General features: G+C 35.1%; 1 protein-coding gene and 1 pseudogene across 1 annotated transcript in view; both read left to right on the plus strand.

Moving 5' to 3' along the window:
• Positions 1-6451: 6451 nt before the first annotated feature.
• On the plus strand, positions 6452-7138 carry LOC108776775 (arginine kinase-like; annotated as a pseudogene).
• A 6356-nt stretch (positions 7139-13494) lies between these two features.
• Positions 13495-20342, plus strand: part of DNAlig4 (DNA ligase 4) — a 23129-nt gene continuing 16281 nt past the window's right edge. Inside the window, exons 1-6 of the mRNA XM_018543445.1 lie at positions 13495-13650; positions 15235-15392; positions 16758-17038; positions 17144-17458; positions 19589-19895; positions 20065-20194. Coding sequence (XP_018398947.1) covers positions 13495-13650; positions 15235-15392; positions 16758-17038; positions 17144-17458; positions 19589-19895; positions 20065-20194 — 1347 coding nt within the window. The remainder of the gene's footprint in view (positions 13651-15234; positions 15393-16757; positions 17039-17143; positions 17459-19588; positions 19896-20064; positions 20195-20342) is intronic.

The following is a 20342-nucleotide window of genomic DNA, read 5'->3' on the forward strand; positions in this document are numbered from 1 at the left end:
ACAAGGTATATATGACTTTTATATTTGTATTAGATTTAATAATTTGTGACTAGGTGAATAAGACTTTTAGTTTTTGAATTTTTTAAACAATGTTAAAATTTATATTTTTATTAGGATCAAAGATGGAATAACAGATATGAAGTCTAAGTTTATACACAGATTCTCGAATTTTAGTATTATGAATTTATGTAATGACAGTTTAACTTTTATGTAGATATATTGCTGTATCATTGAAAATGACACGATCGATGTCGAAACTTGTTTGATTTTGTTTTATTGTATTATCATATGAATTAAATTAATGTGTTAGATTAAATTGGCTCTACGCCCTATTTGCATTTTTATATTGTTTTTATACATATAGAGCCTTCTTATTAATTTTTATAATTTTCATATTGTAATTTGACTCTTATTCGCCTTATTTAACGTGTGAATTATTATTAAAAATAATAGAGTCCTTTAAACCTTCAATTCATTTGTTTTCATCTCGAAAGCATGCAGAGATGAAAAATTCAGAAAAATGACACGTAAGATTCGATAATAAATTTCTCTCAATAGTGTCAATATAAATACCTTTTTTTAGTAATTATAATTTATTATAATTATTTTTTTTATATAATAATTAATTCGAAATCAAATGACGCAAATTTTATTACAGTTTTAAAACAGTTATTTTAAGTAAAAAATTCTTATTTTATTTTATAATAAAACGTAAATTGAATCTGACGTCATATTACTACTTTAACTGGTATAAGTTACCAATTACTACATATGGATAAGTTATAAAAGTTTAGGCTAAAGTTAGTGCGGTAAGATAAATAATAATAATAATTAGAAATCAAAAAACGATTTATATCAAAAAGCAAAATGAATTATATGAAATATATACTGTTCAATATTAAAATGTTTTATTATTTCACAAAACGTACGACTATGAATTAAGCAGCAATAGATAAAATTACTTCGAAAACAAAATCTTTTTATATGCATATGCTTTTTCGCACTAATTTTTACAAAACTTAATCTTAGATAATTGTTTGGAATGGGATGGATGGGAAAAGTAATAAAACAACATTTGTAACACTCCAATTCAATTTTCATGATTGAGATAATTCAAACGTCACAATTTTTATTAATATAGGTAATAACTTTAACCATTTTTTTATATTTCCTTTTTATTTTACTAGATTTTTATTTAAAATATATAAAATATATTTAAATATTTTATTCTCTCTATTTCTCAATCTATTAATTTAATGTGTATTCAACTTCCTGTTTTTCATCTATATTTTATTAATATATATTTTCTATTTTTCTATTATATATTTATATTACTATTTTCTATCATTCTATTTTTTCTATTCTAAGATTTTCTTTACTTTTTTTCTATTTATAATCATATAAGAATACCATGAGTCAATTTAAATAACAACTATAAAAAAATGAACATAGTTTAATCTTTTATAGCTTTATTTAATCTCATAACTCTTACGTATAATTATATGTTCATATTTAAACAAAAATATATATGATTGTATATTTTCAACTAATAAACGTGGTATTCCCAATTTCTTGAAAAATTTCGCCTTCATACAAAATGTATATGCATTCGAATATATCTTCGTATGCACATAAATTATAAAAATATTAACATCTATATTGAACTCTAGATAAACAAACAATCAAATATATTATAAAACAGGCAAGTGAGAGTAAATTTAAAATCTACGCGGTTGACAATGCGTTAAAATATAAATATATTAAAAAATCTCTTTCAAAAGATTACAAATTTACAAAATTCATACGTTTCATTCATACATAAAAAATCTCTTTCAACAGATTATAAAATTACAAAATTCATACGTTTCATTCATACATAAATTATACACACAATTATGTCCGAGTTCTCGTCCGGATGATAATTATTGTAGTCGCGCTCCCGCGTGCCCAACCCAACAGGATTTTAGATGGAAAAAGACGAAATCCTTGCGCCTGCGCGGCGCCTGGCGCGCCGCCGGTCGCGTCAAATAACCTCTTTGTGTTTCCTGTTGTGCTTCCCAACAGTTCGCGCAGTGGTTTACAGTTTTTATTCGTTCACACACATTGTTGGTCAATAATACCATTCGCAATGCCTAAAGACAGGCATAGAAGCTGTTTTAAGTCGCCTAGGAAATCGTTCAACGCTCGCAGAGCTCGTTCTCGTACCCGGTATCGTGATCGATCCTCGAGATCGCGGTCACGGTGGGATTCAAGAAGCCGAGCAAGGCGATCGTCACGCAGTGCATCACAGCATTCCGAGGCCCCCCTTACAGACATCGGGAATCCGAGGATGGGAGAATTGCTGCGACTTCTCGAGGCTCAAACGAAGCGTCTGAACAGAATCGAGGTTAGGTTGCCCGTCGTTAGTCAACAGCCGGTCCTTGCAACGCCGCAGTCCCTTCGAGCATCTCCTCAGCTATCGGGGGAACAGACGGCTTCCTTAAGCCGGGGCTTTGTACCAGGTAAGCTCCCTCCGCGACCCCTTGTGCGCACGGCGCCATCGGTATAGAGGGGGCTAATCCGACGTGTTCCCCCAGGCTTTTTTTGTTGACGGTCTTACCATCTTTTTAGATTCTTCTCGCGAGAACGCGGTCTTGATTTCCTTTAGTGAAAATCAGACCGATGAGCCGGCCGTTCAGGCGGCTTCACTGTCTCTTTCAGCTAGATTGTTCGGGTCCAAAAGCGTCATGAGCAGGACGTTTCCTGGGGTTCACAGATGTTCGAATCTACCAGTAGTACTATACACTCTGGCTTGGACGCGGATAAACGGAAAAGGTTGCTGACCATATTTGAGGTTAAGGGGGACTTAAGTGCACCAAAAATGAGTAAGGTTCTTCTCTCAAGGACCAAACTCGCCGGTGCTAAAAAGAGATGAGCATCAAGTTGCGTCATAATCACAGGTTGCGGCCTACTGAGCGCTCTGGGCACGGGCCTCTTCGCCCCTAGTCTTGGAACCTTCGCTTCCAGAGTCGGCGGAATCAGCCATCGTCCAGATAGCGCATGTCATCCTTTTATTGACAGATCTTCAATATTGGCTCTCGTTACACAGACGTGCCTTTATTAATCCGAGTCCAAATTTACTAGGTAAGACTACGAGCCGGTCGCGTCAAATAACCTCTTTGTGTTTCCTGTTGTGCTTCCCAACAGTTCGCGCAGTGGTTTACAGTTTTTATTCGTTCACACACATTGTTGGTCAATAATACCATTCGCAATGCCTAAAGACAGGCATAGAAGCTGTTTTAAGTCGCCTAGGAAATCGTTCAACGCTCGCAGAGCTCGTTCTCGTACCCGGTATCGTGATCGATCCTCGAGATCGCGGTCACGGTGGGATTCAAGAAGCCGAGCAAGGCGATCGTCACGCAGTACATCACAGCATTCCGAGGCCCCCCTTACAGACATCGGGAATCCGAGGATGGGAGAATTGCTGCGACTTCTCGAGGCTCAAACGAAGCGTCTGAACAGAATCGAGGTTAGGTTGCCCGTCGTTAGTCAACAGCCGGTCCTTGCAACGCCGCAGTCCCTTCGAGCATCTCCTCAGCTATCGGGGGAACAGACGGCTTCCTTAAGCCGGGGCTTTGTACCAGGTAAGCTCCCTCCGCGACCCCTTGTGCGCACGGCGCCATCGGTATAGAGGGGGCTAATCCGACGTGTTCCCCCAGGCTTTTTTTGTTGACGGTCTTACCATCTTTTTAGATTCTTCTCGCGAGAACGCGGTCTTGATTTCCTTTAGTGAAAATCAGACCGATGAGCCGGCCGTTCAGGCGGCTTCACTGTCTCTTGCAGCTAGATTGTTCGGGTCCAAAAGCGTCATGAGCAGGACGTTTCCTGGGGTTCACAGATGTTCGAATCTACCAGTAGTACTATACACTCTGGCTTGGACGCGGATAAACGGAAAAGGTTGCTGACCATATTTGAGGTTAAGGGGGACTTAAGTGCACCAAAAATGAGTAAGGTTCTTCTCTCAAGGACCAAACTCGCCGGTGCTAAAAAGAGATGAGCATCAAGTTGCGTCATAATCACAGGTTGCGGCCTACTGAGCGCTCTGGGCACGGGCCTCTTCGCCCCTAGTCTTGGAACCTTCGCTTCCAGAGTCGGCGGAATCAGCCATCGTCCAGATAGCGCATGTCATCCTTTTATTGACAGATCTTCAATATTGGCTCTCGTTACACAGACGTGCCTTTATTAATCCGAGTCCAAATTTACTAGGTAAGACTACGGTTGTCACATCCCCGATAGACGAATGGCTCTTCGGGGCCACGTTCGCGGAGAACATAAAGGATGCTCAATCCCGTGAAAGGACGGGGCGCGGTCTTTTGAAGTGCACGCCCGCCGCAAGTGGATCAGTTAAACATCAGTTCTTGAGACAACTGCCACTCAAGCAAGCCGCATCTGCGGAAAACGAGAAAGCCCCCACCCAGATGTCATCGCAGAGTCCTCGAGCGGGGGCTAAGTCCTCGAGGAAACCATCCCGGAGATCGGCGTCCCGGTCGCGGTACCATCGCCGATAGTCACGGCACGGACGCAAAAGAAGATTCTGCGGCCAGTATTGACTTCGCTAAGAGAATGAGGATACGAAAGCGTCGCGTACCTCGTCGATTTCGTTTTTCTCTTATTTTCAGATGCCTTTCTAAACGGATGGGATGTAGCCGGTTCACAGCGCTCACACGGGGTGGGCGCCAGAAGTGAGAGTTCTCCATATTACAAGGTGGCATTTTTCGGTCTTATATCTTTTGCCGCAGTGGCGTCGAGTGGCGCACCGCTCGGTGCGATTGACTCGCGATCTGTTGACCCGAGTTCAATTCCACGTGCGCCCAAACGCGATTTTTCGCGTTTATTGAGCCAAAAAATGGCTCCATCTGGTGATCTGATGATCTATGATCATCAGCGCCGTTCGAATTCGGCGTTAAATTGTAGGTCCTATACATCAGTATACATCAGTATATATTTGTAGATATATGTCTCTAATATCTAACTGAGGTAGGATCGAGGGCGTAACCACTATCTGAAATATTGTCCCACAGATTACATGATTTCATTTAATTTTATATAATTTTATTTGATGACAAATAATTTTTTCTTATTATTATATGCAGTCATTTGATAAAATAAACGATTTTATCTAATATTACACAATTATTTCTTGTAACGGTCGGATTATATGTATACCGAAATTTTATATAAATTTTATAATGATTTCAGGGACTCCGTCCCACGATTACATTAAGTGATTACCCCCTCGGGTAGGTTTCTGTGGATCAATCACCCACAAATCTGAAAGTCAATTTGACTCGAGAAACGAATATAGGCCTCGGACAAAGAGTGGAAGAGGCCCGTAGACGTCCTATGCTCCACATTAGGAGATAAAAGGAGTCTTCACCATCATCATGTTTTGCCACAGGTCGGAGAGATGCGAACTTTTTGCTTCGCATTGACAATACAACAGTGTTTTCTTTCATAAACTATTGTGGGTCAAATTTCCCAGCCTTGGCCAAGGATATCTGACGGTGATGTGAGGCCAGAAACTTATTCTCATTCGTCTTTGCAACGGCTTACGATCTGCTTTCTGCCTCTCTTAGGGATCATCACCCGGCTTATCGGACCCTTTCCCTGGCTGCAGGATACGTATCAGAAGGGCCTTCGAAGCCCCTCGGGGAAGCCCCGGATTCCGCTTTAGACACTCTTCTAGCGTCTCTAGTCCCGTCGACGATCCGTCAATACACCAAGCTTCTACACGATTGGTGGGATTTTTGTCGGAATCGCCACCTCTCGCCCTTTACTCCTACGGCCGAAGCGACCTTGAATTTTCTCGTTATGATTGCGGAATCAGCTAACTCTTATTCTACTCTCAACACAGCCAGATCAGCCATTTTTCTGATCTTACAAAATTCAATCGGCAAAAATCCTCTTGTTAAACGCTTCTGCAAGGGAGCAAGCGTTTACAAGCCGCAGCGTCCAAAATACGACTACGTTTGGGACCCTGCTCCCGTAATCAAAAAGTTAGCCTCCGATTTTCCGCATCTGAATCTCTCCTTGGAAGGGCTCACCAGGAAGCTTGGAATGCTTCTCGCCTTAGGCACGGGACAACAATGTCAGACTCTGGCAGCAATAAGGATCTCTCAAATCACATTCAAAGAGAATCGAGCACTCATTCGGATCCTGGAGAGATTAAATACTTCGGCGCCGGGGAAACCCCAGCCGCTTCTTCTATACCTAAATTTGAAAACCACGAGGAACTCTGTGAGTGGGCTTAACAGTCATTTACATCGAAAGATCTAGGGAGATTCGTCTACCTGCTTGCGACTTCCTAACTTCGTTTCCGACTCGCGCCAGTACGTGTCGCCGTTCGTGAATCAAGATGCGCCATTCGATTACCTTCCGATCTCTCGTCGCCGTCGCTTCTCGTGGACGTCGCATGGTGGACGTAGCGGTTCTGGACAAACTGGAATCCGGCTATAAGAAGTTGGTCGAGTCCGACAGCAAATCACCGCTAAAGAAGCATTTAACCAAAGAGATCGTCGATCAGCTCAAGACCAGAAAGACCTCATTTGGTTCTACTCTCTTGGACGTTATCCAATCTGGTTTGGAGAATCATGATTCTGGCGTCGGTATCTACGCACCCGACGCTGAGGCGTACACCGTCTTCGCCGAGGTCCTATCCCATCATCGACGACTACCACGGCGGCTGCAAGACGACCAACAACTTCCGCCCAAGGACATTACTTCGGTAATGTCGACTACTTCGGCAATCTCGATCCTACCGGTACGCTTAATGACAGCGGTAAACGAGATTGAGAAGCGGCTGCCATTCTCGCACGATTACTTTGGCTCCCTGATGTTCTGCCCGAGGAATCTGGGTACGACGATGCGTGCCTCGGTGCATATCAAAATGCCGAATCTCGCGGCAAACAAAGCCAAGCTTGAGGAGGTCGCAGCTAAGCACAATTTACAGGTGCGCGATACTCATGGCGAACATACCGAAGCTGAAGGCGGCATTTACGATACCTCTAATGAGCGCCGTCTCAGTTTGACCGAGTATCAGGCTGTGAAGGAGATGAACGATGGCATCGCCGAGCTCATCAAAATAGGAGCCAGCCTCTAAACTTAGCTTTTCCCCTGACACATCTCGTATTCGTATACTCTCCATCGCAGCCCTGTCGGACGCCACTGTATTATGTGACGTTATGTGGGAAACTGTGTCTACGGCGTGAGGGTTTTATTCTGAGAACAAATCACAAGAGTATAAAAAAAAAAAAAAATCGTTCAACGGCGATCTAACGCCGGCGGCATTGAACTTTTCAGCCATTTTCCCTATACGCGAAATTTTACAATCGTTCCCTTGTTGGCTCAGAGGCATTCGCCTCATCAGTGCTTCTTATGGGCACTGAGTTACGATAATCAATTTTATTTGTTCTATCTTTTCAGATATAGTCTCTGGTGTCTCTGTATTAAGACCACTGCGTCTCCTTCTCAACTGGGTTCTCAGTGGACCCAGATCGCAAATTGTCCTCTAAACATCCTACAATAATTATCATCCGGACGAGAACTCGGACATAATTTATAGATTAAACGAACTTACCTAAGTGAAGTTCGATCTTAATTATGTCCTGGGTTCTCGTCCTAGCACATTTTCCCGCCCGGGACATGCTAAGGCGATTTGCGAAGCTTTAAAAGATGAGGTTATTTGGCGCGACCGGCGGCGCGCCAGGCACCGCGCAGGCACAAGGATTTCGTCTTTTTCCATCTAAAATCCTGTTGGGTTGGGCACGCGGGAGCGCAACTACAATAATTATCATCAGGACGAGAACCCAGTACAGGACATAATTAAGATCGAACTTCATTTAGGTAAGTTTGTTTAATCTATAAATTATATTCAACAATAAAGAAGGATCCAAGATTAATTCCAAGATTCTTCCTATTTATTGTTTATCAATTCCACGGTCTTAAAAAGATTATAATATTTGTTTATCCAAGATTAAGTTTATGAAAAGTAACTGATATATTATTAATAAAGGTACCAATACAAAGTGAACATACATAAAGTGTATGTAACTTTCGGCCGATTTCGAATCGCCTCATCCTTCCGCTGTCCCCCTCACCTCATCGCACGCGGTTCAAATGCCGCATGAGCGACATTTAATCATCGCAAACAATACTAATATTAATTGAAAACCGGTTCTTAACATTGTTACGGAACGTCGTGGTTTTAGAAATTCTCTCCTATTTTTGGGTCAATGCATTTAAGCAATTTACCCTGGGATTGGAGGTCAGGATGTGCGATTAGGAATGTTCAGGAGGAAGGGTAGGATAGTTTTTAGGAAGGGTGACTTTGAACCCGGTCCCAAAGAGTTCGCGAAGTTTGTAGGCGAGCCTGCGTGGATCGCCTTTTCGGATGGTTTTATAATTGGGAAAGGTGAGGTTAATTTCTAATAGGCTGAGGATATATTTGCGTTCGGGAGATGGATCTAATGGTTTATTATGGTTTAGTAGACGCGCTAGTTTTTCGAAATAAGGAAAAGGATCGTGATTTTTATTAAAGGCTGTTTTGATCTGGAACCTTAATCTCTTCTCTTTTTCTCTTCGTCCACCTTTTGAAGGCATGGAAGCAACGCGAAAGAAATTGTCTAATTTCGAGAAAAATGTCTAAGACTGGGGCCACGCCATTGGCAGCGACAGTCACAACACAGTCCTCTATAATTTGTGAATGCTCCGAAAAAATGCTTAGGACGGGGGCCACACTATTGGCAGCGACAGTCTTAGCAACTCCTCGGATATTCATGTACTACTAGACGAGACGCAGAGTTGAGATTTCGGTTTCGGCTGAATAACTTTTATATTCTGTTTATTAAGTACAAAATAAAAAAATAAATGACACAAAAGGAGAAATAACCTACGTCTAGATGCGAAGCGTGAGGATAGTTCCAACTAAAGAATGGTGAAGTTTCTTCTGACGACTGGCTGACTAGTTAATGATGAATTTTCTTCTAACAACTGACAGTTTTCCTGCTTTTCGCAGCTCTTTTATACTAAAAAATGAACGTGGGAGTGTCCTTCCAGGACCAATCAAGATTCTTTAGAATTTGGTGGAACCTATGCTCGCGCTTGTTTTCTTACGATAAGGGAGCAGCGCTCCGCGTAAGCCCTACTCCCGACACTACGAGTCTAGTCTTATCTTAGTAGACGAGAGTTTTAATAATTTATAAAAGTTCGATTTTCCTTAACTAATATCCTTATGCGAGGCGAAATGTAACGACATGTTCTAAATTATATTAATGTTGTATATTTTAAGTTGGGTTAAAATATTTTATAACTTTATATATTATGACTCTTGGATTTTAGTTTCATTAAGAATAAGAGACAAAAGAAAGAAAAGGAAAAATAAAAGATATTCATCCTCGCATTCGGAAAGATCTTACCATATACTACTACTTAATTATTAGGCATATATGCTATTGTTTAACATTTTTCTAGAAAAAGGCCTTCGAAGGAAAAAGATTATAAAATAGATATTCTTTATCTACGTGACGCATAAGAGTATGCGAGCGTGAGTCATCTGTTGTTTGAATGTTTATGAACTAAGATAGGCCCTTCTATAAAAGGGACGGTTACGAAATATAGATATAATGGAGACAGAATATCTGACTAAGACGAAATACCAAACTAGAAATAAGATAAAGAAAATGTATGAATCATATATTTATAATAATGAAGAAAGAGGGATTTTTAGTGGGATGTAACAACATACTAATCAGTCAGTGTCAAAACAGAAAGTCAATTAGTTAAATTTAGTCAAAGGTATAGAATGAAAGAAAGCAAACAATCCACATAAGCCAAAACGACTTATTACTATGTATGTACAGCATTAATAGACAAAGCTAGAAGTAATCGACGCTCCGCGTCAGGCACTGTCCTCGGCACTCGCGTCGGCACGGGCTCAGCACTGCTCAACCAGAAGATCAAGTCACAATGAAGTCACAATGACATCAAAATGACATTGAAAAATGTCTTTTAATAATCACTTTGGAGTCATTTCGACATCATTTTGATACTATGATGACTTGTTGTTCTGCTTGGCGTCGGCACTAGCAATGGCACTGGTGTGCAGTACTGTGGCGTCGGCACTCTGGCGATCATATTACTCTGCTTCCCTTTCTCCGATTGTAATTTTATTTATATTATTATATTTATTAGACAGCGGAAAACGGAGGTGATTCGAAAATCGGCCGAAAGTTACATACACTTTATGTATATTCACTTTGTACTGGCACCTTTAATTAATAATATATCAGTTACTTTTCATGGTAATATATCATTATTAGATAAAAAGGTTTAAATTTTTGAGTATCCTTTTTTGAACATGAAACTTAAACTTTTCATTTTTATGATATGATTTTGTTCGGATATCATTTACTTTTTAGAGTACAAATATATCACAAATATATACAAAAATGATTTAAAAATATTATATAACGAAAGAGAGTTAAATACGGCGAAAAAGAGAGGTGAGTGGTGGGGCAGGGAGGGTGGAAGGAGGTCCGATGAGTCGAAGATGGTGGTGTGAGTGAAAGATGAAAGAGGATATTAAAAGCATTATTTTAATTTTATTTTTATTTCTACCTTATTTTATAATTATTTTTATATTAAATTTTTTTTCTTAAAAATCTCATTGTAAATGAATTGTTTTTTTTTTTAACTAAAACTTATTTTATTTTCTAATCAATAGAATAAATAGGCTAATGAGAGTAAAATCGCTGTTAGTAATGCGAAATTATAAAAAACATATATTTATTAACAATTAAATAATATCATATATAAAATTACTATACGTTTCGGCTTACATCCGAGCCATCTTCAGTAGTACATTCGCGAAAAAGCCATGGATAAGTAGGAAAGTGGTCACTTTCATCGTCAGCAATCAAAACCACATGGTTGGAAATATAATTTCTCGCATTACTAACAGCGATTTTACTCTCATTAGCCTATTTATTCTATTGATTTGAAATTTTCGAGAGTCGATTTTTATATTTAATTTTTTATTTTATTTTATTTTTTTAATTCTATAAATATATTTTATCGATATACATTTATTATTTTTCTATTATATATCACCTTCTATTATATTTTCTTTTTTCTATTTAATCATATAAGAATATCATGAGTCAATTTAAGTAACAAGCGTAAATGAAAAAAATCGACATACTTTAATCTTTTATAGTTTTATTTAATCTATTAATTTACACGTTCCGTTATATGTTCATTGTTTTAAAAAATTATATAATTGTATATTTTTAACTAATAAACAAAAATCCAATCAATTTTTATGTACTCGGTTGTAATATTAATCAAAAGATATTAAACGATCGATATAAGAGTGAATAAATAATCTTTTATTATATCCTCATGGTATTTTCAACTTCTTAAAAAATTTCGCTTGTACATATACATATATGTATATACAAAGTGTCCGGCGAAACTTTTTCTGCCGCATACAGAAAGGTAGATGGGATCGAAATAAACATAAAAGTCCTTTACCGTTTAGCGAAATTTGTAATAATAATCGAGATATTAATATTTGCTATTACAGGAATATTAGTAAAATATTAATAAATATTATCAGCTCATATAAAATCAAAAATTATAAAAGTTAAATATACCTCCCAGGTCAAACAAATAATGAGCTATATTTGTTGTTACTATTAAACAAATTTATTACAATCGATAAAATTAGCGCAGAACGTTTCGACTTTACAAAGTCATCCTCAGCCGCAACAAAAATCCCAATCAAATTAAACCGTTTACATGTCACAGACGCAAAAACAAATAAAAATTATAAAACATTGTAAATTCTCTAATAAATATAAAATACATCCTCAACAGTCGCAAACTTTCATGAAACAATACGAACGCTCCAATATTCGATGGCAGTAGTCAATTTACTTGAACGATGAAAAAACCTGTTATAATCCATTCTTCGTTTATATGCGAGAAAGATTAATCCAAATGAAATTTCCAGTCCATTAGTCAAAATTAAAATACACAGAGCCAATATATGGATATCAAGTCATCAAATTCTATATGTAGGATGAAAATTATAAAAGAAGATAATTATTCACTAAATTTGCAAGTCAAATTATACACATCTTAACTGTATGAAAAGTAATTTACAAATGATGTCATCACGGAACGGGAGCTAAGAAAGGTTTAATAAAAAATATTGTATACTTGTCAATGAGCTTTTATTAAATTTACATTTGTTACATTTCAACAACAAAGTCGTCAACATCACTCTCATTAATAAAATGTTCATAGTCATCGTTGTCTAAAAGATGTTCTTGAACATCTTTTAATAAAAATAGCACATCGCTTTCGTCTTTCTGTCTTGTTTTCATCGGCAATGAAAGCAGCTACATTTGTGCAGTTATCGGTGCAGTTTGAACAAAATGTTGTACAGTGTAATCCGTTTTTTCTGCACTTACAATTTTTCCCCTTGCAGCCTGTGACACATATGCACGCTATACTGCAAACCACTTCAGGAGGATAGGGGACGTTGTCCATATATTTCGGAATAGGACCCTCGCTACTCATCCTCCAACCCCATTGTTCTGGATCTTTTCCATTTCCGATCCAAATTTGTGTTTGCAAGTATACTCGTGAACAGTGTTCCTTTGCGGCAGCTTCAGTCGGTGGTAATGCCGATAATTTTACACAGTGCTTCAAGGTATGCTGTCTGTACCGGTCAAATCTAATTTCATGTAATTTTTTTCCTTCCTTTCCATCGTACATCGCTGCAATTAATGTATTTCCACGACTAGCTACATCTTTGGGCGTTGCGTTAATGTCATTAAAAATCAAAGCTTTTTGTCTTAGCCCCTCGTTATTTAGCAATGTTTTAATTATTTTATTTTTTCCCTGATTAAAGAAGGCTGATGTCGTATCGCAACCCGAAAATGCGTGTAAGAATGCGACCAATGATTTCAGCGATTCATATTTAAAACTATTTGCAGAGAACATTTTTGCATTTGAGTGACCTTTACCTGGCTGTACAAAAAACATATTTTCGTTTTGTGGTGCACATTGCATTAAAATCACCAACAAATCAATATCCTCACCGATAATAATGACATTATGAGCGTGTGACAATTCAATTGCAGTGTCAATAATTAAAACATCAGCATCTTCATATGCAACTTTTGCGCGACATCCTGCTTCACGTAATTTCGTACATATTAATGCAATCAATTTTTTTTATTCTTTATATTTGATAACAATTTTTCTTGCGAAATGGGGATAATGGAAGTTTCGTCAAAAATTATTTCACGTCCAACGTTTTTCCACTCTCTGCGTAGGCGTTCGGCTGTTTTAAGACAATGTGAAGTTATTACTTCGGGATAGTCATCAAAAACTACACAACAATTTGTCGAGTAATTATTAATAATGTACGATAAATATTGATTTAAGATGGTACCCAACATCAACGATTCTCGGCCTTCCTGTGCTGTCTTTGTTCTTTACATGAAAATGTATTGGTTCAGAAAAGGACAACAGAAGTTGAAAGGCCGAGAATCGTTGACGTTGGGTGTACTTCCTAATAGGGGGGCCGGGCAGCTGGTGAAAGTATCCAAGTAGTTGTATGTCAGTGGCAACAGATGGCACAAGGTGTCAAAATTAATTTGAATCTGTATTGTAGAAGGCTATGTGGGTTTTGTTTTGACAATAAATACAAGTGAATAAGATAATGAATTAGTATGAAATGACACAATTTCGTTTAATGTCGTTTTTGACAACATTCTAAGCAGTAATAAAAAAATCTGAAATATACGTTTTTTAGTACAAGTTTTAACGAAAAAAATGCGTTTTTATAATTTACTGTACGACTTTCAGAAGCTGTAATAATTAGAATCCAAAAAAAAATGAAAAAAAATGAAAATGCAAATTTCCCGTCAAATAAAAATTTAATCGTAATAAAAAAAATACCACGATATTCTACGTCATTTAGGCTACATTTTCACCAAAATGTACATTCCTAACGATAAAACTGCGTAAGATAAAAAATAATTGATTTTTTTTTTACTTTTTCACGATTTTTTGTTATTATCTCATTGAAATATTAATTTCTCGAAAACATAATGACCATTTTTGTAGAGAATTTCAAGAGCTACAACTTTTCCATTAACAGTTTTTCCGTACAACATCACGTTCTTCAGCTAGAATAGAAAAACTGAAAAAAAAACCGTTTTTTACGTGTTTTTGTTTATTGAACATTGAAAAACAAAAAAAATTTGGTTACTCCAATTTTTTTAAGAATTTACACACCAAAATACAAACTTTAATGAAGCGTCCGTCCTGAATAACATTTTTTCCAAAAACAGATATATTTCTGACTAATTTTCCTGGACTATCGAGGTATAGTATAGCCCGGGCCAGTTCGTCAAACGATGGTCGGCAGCGCGTTGGAGAAGAGGGGAAGCGCGCAGTTGCTTAGCACCCGGTATCGGCATTTACACATCTTACCGCATCAAAGGACTCGCGTCGATGACCGCTACGCACATTCGCGATTACATTACATACGTAATAATAACACTGCAAAAATTAGGACAAATACAAACCATAATAAATTTCGATGAATAAAAATGTCGAAAGAAAGAAGACAATGAAACGTATGGAATTTACGGAAAATTTAATTAATTTCTATCGTAATTTGTCGCTTCTCTAAGTCTGGAAAGGAAAAAAATTTAAGAAAAAGCTATCCCCAAAAGAAATAATATCATTCTCCAGCATTCTTTATCGCTTTCTGTTACGAGAGTATGATTTCATCGGAATACGATAAAATATCAATAAAAACGTAATGTTTCATTGTAAGTTTTATTGAAATCCCTTTTTCTATGTATACTTAAAAAATCACTGAAAATCTATCATAATTAATGATAATTGATAATTATAATTATCAATTATCATTAATTATGATAGATTTTTTTTACGTTTTTATCATTATAATGATAAATAATAATTAATGATTTTTGTTGATATTTTATTGTATTCCGATGAAATCATACTCTAAACAATATAACTCTAAACAACAAATTTCAACAATCTAAAAATCAGCTTAGATAAAGTATCAAAATTTATTACATTCTATGACGATAATACTCCTTACTTATATTTCAGCTCTATTATAATTATGATTCGATTAAATTTTAGGATGTATCATTTTATCCTATCTTAAGATTGCTAGTACCTCACCTTGAACGACAGCGTGGACCGCATAATTTGAAGCAAGTTTCGTTGGCAAATCTTTACGCTCACATATATGGTTTCGCAAAAAATAGCGACAGTTATAAAAAATTGACAAATTATCGGTTAGTATGATAATTTCCTAATTGTAACCATTTTAAGTACATATACATAATAATTTAAGAATTTTATATATAGTATATATATTGTATATAATATAGAATAGCTCAAGTTATACAAATAAAATAAGAGTATTTGAGAAGAGCTACGAGCCAAATTATTATTTTGATACTTATAATAAATGATTTATTGTTCGTAAATAAAAGTTAAGATGAAAATATAAAATTATTAATAATATAATAAGACTCAAAAATTTAAACCTTTAAATCTTTAAATAATTATCTAATAAAAAAAAAATCCTCAAAAATTTAAATCTTTAAAACTTTAAATGATTATCTAATAATAATATTTAAACTTTTAAAAATTACATGATTATGTAATAATAATACCTTAAAAATTTAAACCTTTAAGACTTTAAATGATACTATCTAGTAATAATATAATATATTATCACGAAAGTAACTGATATATTATTAAATGTGCCAGTTCAAAGTGAACATACATAAAGGTATATTTTCTAAATTTAATAATATATTACTACGAAAAGTAACTGATATATTATTCAAGGTGCAAGTTCAAAATGAACATACATACATATAAGTAAACAGATTACAATTTGCAGTTTTTTTTTTTAAATAACTACGATATATTACTCTTAGTACGGTCTAGTATAAATTTCAAATCAAATCTCAATAACCGACTTTTACATTTTGTGCAGAATAACATATTGTATTTATTTTCTAGAAAACTGTAATCTGCAAATTTTGTAATCTGTTTTATTTATATGTATGTATGTATGTTCATTTTTTTAACTTGCACCTTGAATAACATATCAGTTACTTTTCGTGGTAATATATATTATTAAATTTAGAAAATATACACTTTATGTATGTTCACTTTGAACTGGGACATTTAATAATATATCAGTTACTTTTCTTGATAATATATTATATGAGATAATATCATTTAAAGTCTTAAAGGTTTAAATTTTTGAGGATAGGTTATTATTATTAGATAATCATTTAAAGTTTTAAAAGTTTAAATTTTTGTGGATCTTTTTTTGATTAGATAATCATTTAATTATATTATGTATATATTTAACAGTGGTAATAACCCGATCGAAGTCGAAATGTCTGTTATTATTAATATGTTTATATTTTTATCTTAATCTTTATTTACGAACTCTTTTGTATTAAATATCAAAATAATAACTTGACTCGTAGCCCTTTTCAACATACTTTTATTTAAGAATTTTACATTATAACAAATGTACCCCTACATCTATAATACTCATCTATAATACTAACATGTATTATAAGTTTACTTGAAGAAATGTTTTTTTTTTCAAAAGTGCAACAATCTTATTTTAGAGAATTCTCGTCGGACAAATTTATAGGAAATGATTTCGCTGATCGAGCTTATTACGTATTGAATAAAAAGTTACCTCGAATCGATACTGGACTCACGATCGCGCAGATCAACGAATTCCTTGATAGTATCTCCGAAAGAAAGATGAATGTAACGAAGCAGCAAAAAGTTGAAACGTTTCGAGTACTTTTTCGACAAATTACAGGATTTGAGATGAAGTGGATGACACGTATCATTCTTAAAGATTTACGACTTGGTATAGGACCACAAAAAATACTGCACAGTTCGTATAACTTAATTGCCTAATGACAGAATTTGTAGATGTAAATAATAAATGTATCTCACGACGCATTGAAAAACGTACTAATCGCAGTTTATTTCTTTCAAGTATATCATCCCGACGCGAATGATAAATCTCTTGTGACGAATGATCTGCGCGAGATTTGTAACCAGTTACATAATCCTAAGATTAAATTAAAATGTAGTATACAGATATTTTCATATTTTAAACCAATGCTCTTAGAGAGATGCAATATCGAAAATATCGGTAAGTTATTTCGGGACAATGACTTATATTATGTTCAAACTAAATACGACGGCGAAAGGTCGCAACTCCATATGAAGAATGGAAAATTTAAATACTTCACACGTAGAGGATACGACATTACAAACAAACCTGGATATGGAGAAACTGGATCTTCGGGTATGACAATGAATACTCCAAATTAAATAAAATAAAGAAACAGTAAATGGAAAGAGCATACAGCCACTGAGATGTTTGTAGCGAATACTATATATTATATAAAATTATTACATTAACAATATACTTAATTATATTAGAATTAACAAAAGAATAAAAACTCGAAAAGAATAAATCCAAATATATAAAAGAATGCTTATACGAGCCAACACAGCTGTTCGTGTGAATCTCAATCAAATATACTAAAATAGCCGTTTTTTAATTTAAACTTTAGAGATCTTTATTTGATAAACTTAAAACTTCCTTTATATACTAATCAAAATAATCTCTATTTATTTTAATACACTTCTGCCAACGTAATACTAGTGCATTAGTACCATTCTTAAAAAATCTGGAGAACGAGATTTGACGAATTCGTAGAATGCATTTTTAACATCTTTTTCTTCTTGAAAAACTTTGTCAGCTACAAACCAATGCAGATGCTTAAATAGATGATAATCTGTTGGTGAAATGTCTGGAGAATAGGGAAGATGAGAAAGAACTTTGAACTTCAGCCCGATTAGCTTTTTTATGGTTTTCTTTGCAATGTGTGGTCTGGCATTATCGTGAAGCAACATACTGTGTTTATTGATTGACCAATACCAGTTGTTGAGCGTGCAACTTTTGGTACATAATGTCAATGTCCTGGCAGTATTTATCATTGTTTTTGACCTCACCTCGTTTGATAAACGAATAATGCACAATGCCCTTATTTGACTATCATACAGACACCATAATCTTCTTTGAATGAAGGTCCGGTTTTGGTATGTGTTTCAGAAGATTATTCGCATCTAACCATTGCGCAGAACGTCTACGGTTGTCGTGAAGTATCCACTTTTTATCGCACGTTACTATTCTGTGCAATATTTTATCATTATTCTGTATAGGAAAAACAAAGAAAGTGCAAAAAACTAACTAAAATCTATCAAATTAATAAATAATTTAATGATTTTAGTGATTTATTTCCATCAGGAGCGCCGTAAAAAGATGGATATTGTTGTGTAGTTAACATTCACTTCTTCAAGGGGCGGTAGTGCGCAAGCCATTTTGCGGTTACAGGTAAAGGCCTTCATGTCCTCTCTTAGGTTTCTCTCTAGCAGTATTAATGTTTCACGTTGCCTCAACCGAGTTTGAACTCTCAAATTTCTTTATTTTCCATGTTGATCTAAATGCGAATTTCAACAATTAATATCGTAGTAAATAAATGAAGTTATGTATTCATATTCGTATGCGAGACATGTACTTTTCAAATAATTCAAATACCAGCTCTATCTGTATAAAAGAAAGATGTACTACAAAGGCGAGAAATTTAAAATACGAAAAACGGCCATCTCATTTGCACTATCCTAATAATTTTAAATACATGACACTTGATCACTACAAACATCTTACATGTGAGATTATATGTTCTTTCTATTTACTTAATATTTATATTTATTAAGGGGGCACTACTAGTCAGGAGGATGAAAAAGAAGGGATTTTTGAGAATTTTTTTAATTCGAAAACTTAGACTTTTTAAAAATGCTTATTCCATTTTACTGTGTACATGTTAGACTACAAATCCTTATATATTTTACATTTAAAAATGTGATGAATTGTGAGAGTGGCAGGTATTTTGTCGACAAAACATTTGCAGTGATCATTATTACTCGGTTTTAGGTAATCTAAAATAAAAAAACAAAAATATTCATTTAATGTATTCAATAATCTAGTCCTTGAACAAAGGATTTTACGAAATAATAATATATAAAAAAGTTGCAGACATTTGAACATGAACGTTCAATTTTCGATAAAAATTTTGTTCATTTTTGGTGAATATAAAAAAAACTGTTGATCAAATTAAGAAATCCTTCATTCAAGGACTAATTTTTGACACCCTGAAGAAATTTAAAAAAAATTGAAAATCAGTTAAGTACTTTTCGAAAAATCGTAGTCACTTTATAAAAATTTGTTATTGTAAAGTAAAGAAACTTAATTTGTTTGTCAATCGTTATTAATAAATTACTCGATATTAACAATCGCCTGTACATACACTACTTATACATTCATCTCGTTTTGAAAAATGTGTAGTATTAATTATAATATTTCCGATAGGTCTTTTAACCGCGGTATTTACGCGGTGTTTAAATTCGAATTGTCATTCTTTTATATTGGATGGAGAATTAATGGCTTGGCATAAAGAGAAACAAATCTTTAGTACAAAAGGTATGAATGTCGACGTCAAACATTTATTGGCGAGCAGTCATCATCAACCGTGTTTCGTTGCGTTCGATGTGATTCTGCATAATGACATCTTGCTCATTGATACACCTTATGAAGACAGATTAAAACTTCTCAACGATATATTCACCGAAGAGGAAGGTTCTCTAACTATATGTCGATCTACTTTAATTTCAAATAGGTAGAATATTAAAATGTTACAATAAGATAAGCCGCCAATGTTATAATTAGGATTATTGTTTGGAAATTAGATGTTCACTAGATGTAAAATAATTTTCTTATATGAAATTATTTATTTATTTCTTTTTAAATATTTTTAAGTTGATTAATTATTGCGACTTTTGCCACAGGGAAGAATTGATACAGGAATTCAATATTCGCCTCCGTTATAACGAGGAAGGACTTGTTATAAAGAGATATAATATGAAATATAAACCAAATATTCGAGATGGCAATGGTTGTTATAAAATTAAAGCAGAGGTAAAGTTTCCTTTTGATATTATTTTACATCATTATTTCGAATTTTTGTCAAAAATTTAATTTATCGCAGAGAAACAGAGAAAGAGAGAGAGAGAGAGAGAGAGAGAGAGAGAGAGAGAGAGAGAGAGAGTGTGTGTGTGTGTGTGTG

Source organism: Cyphomyrmex costatus, unplaced genomic scaffold (assembly GCF_001594065.2).
Source record: "Cyphomyrmex costatus isolate MS0001 unplaced genomic scaffold, Ccosl1.0 scaffold378, whole genome shotgun sequence".
NCBI classification, from domain to species: domain Eukaryota; kingdom Metazoa; phylum Arthropoda; class Insecta; order Hymenoptera; family Formicidae; genus Cyphomyrmex; species Cyphomyrmex costatus.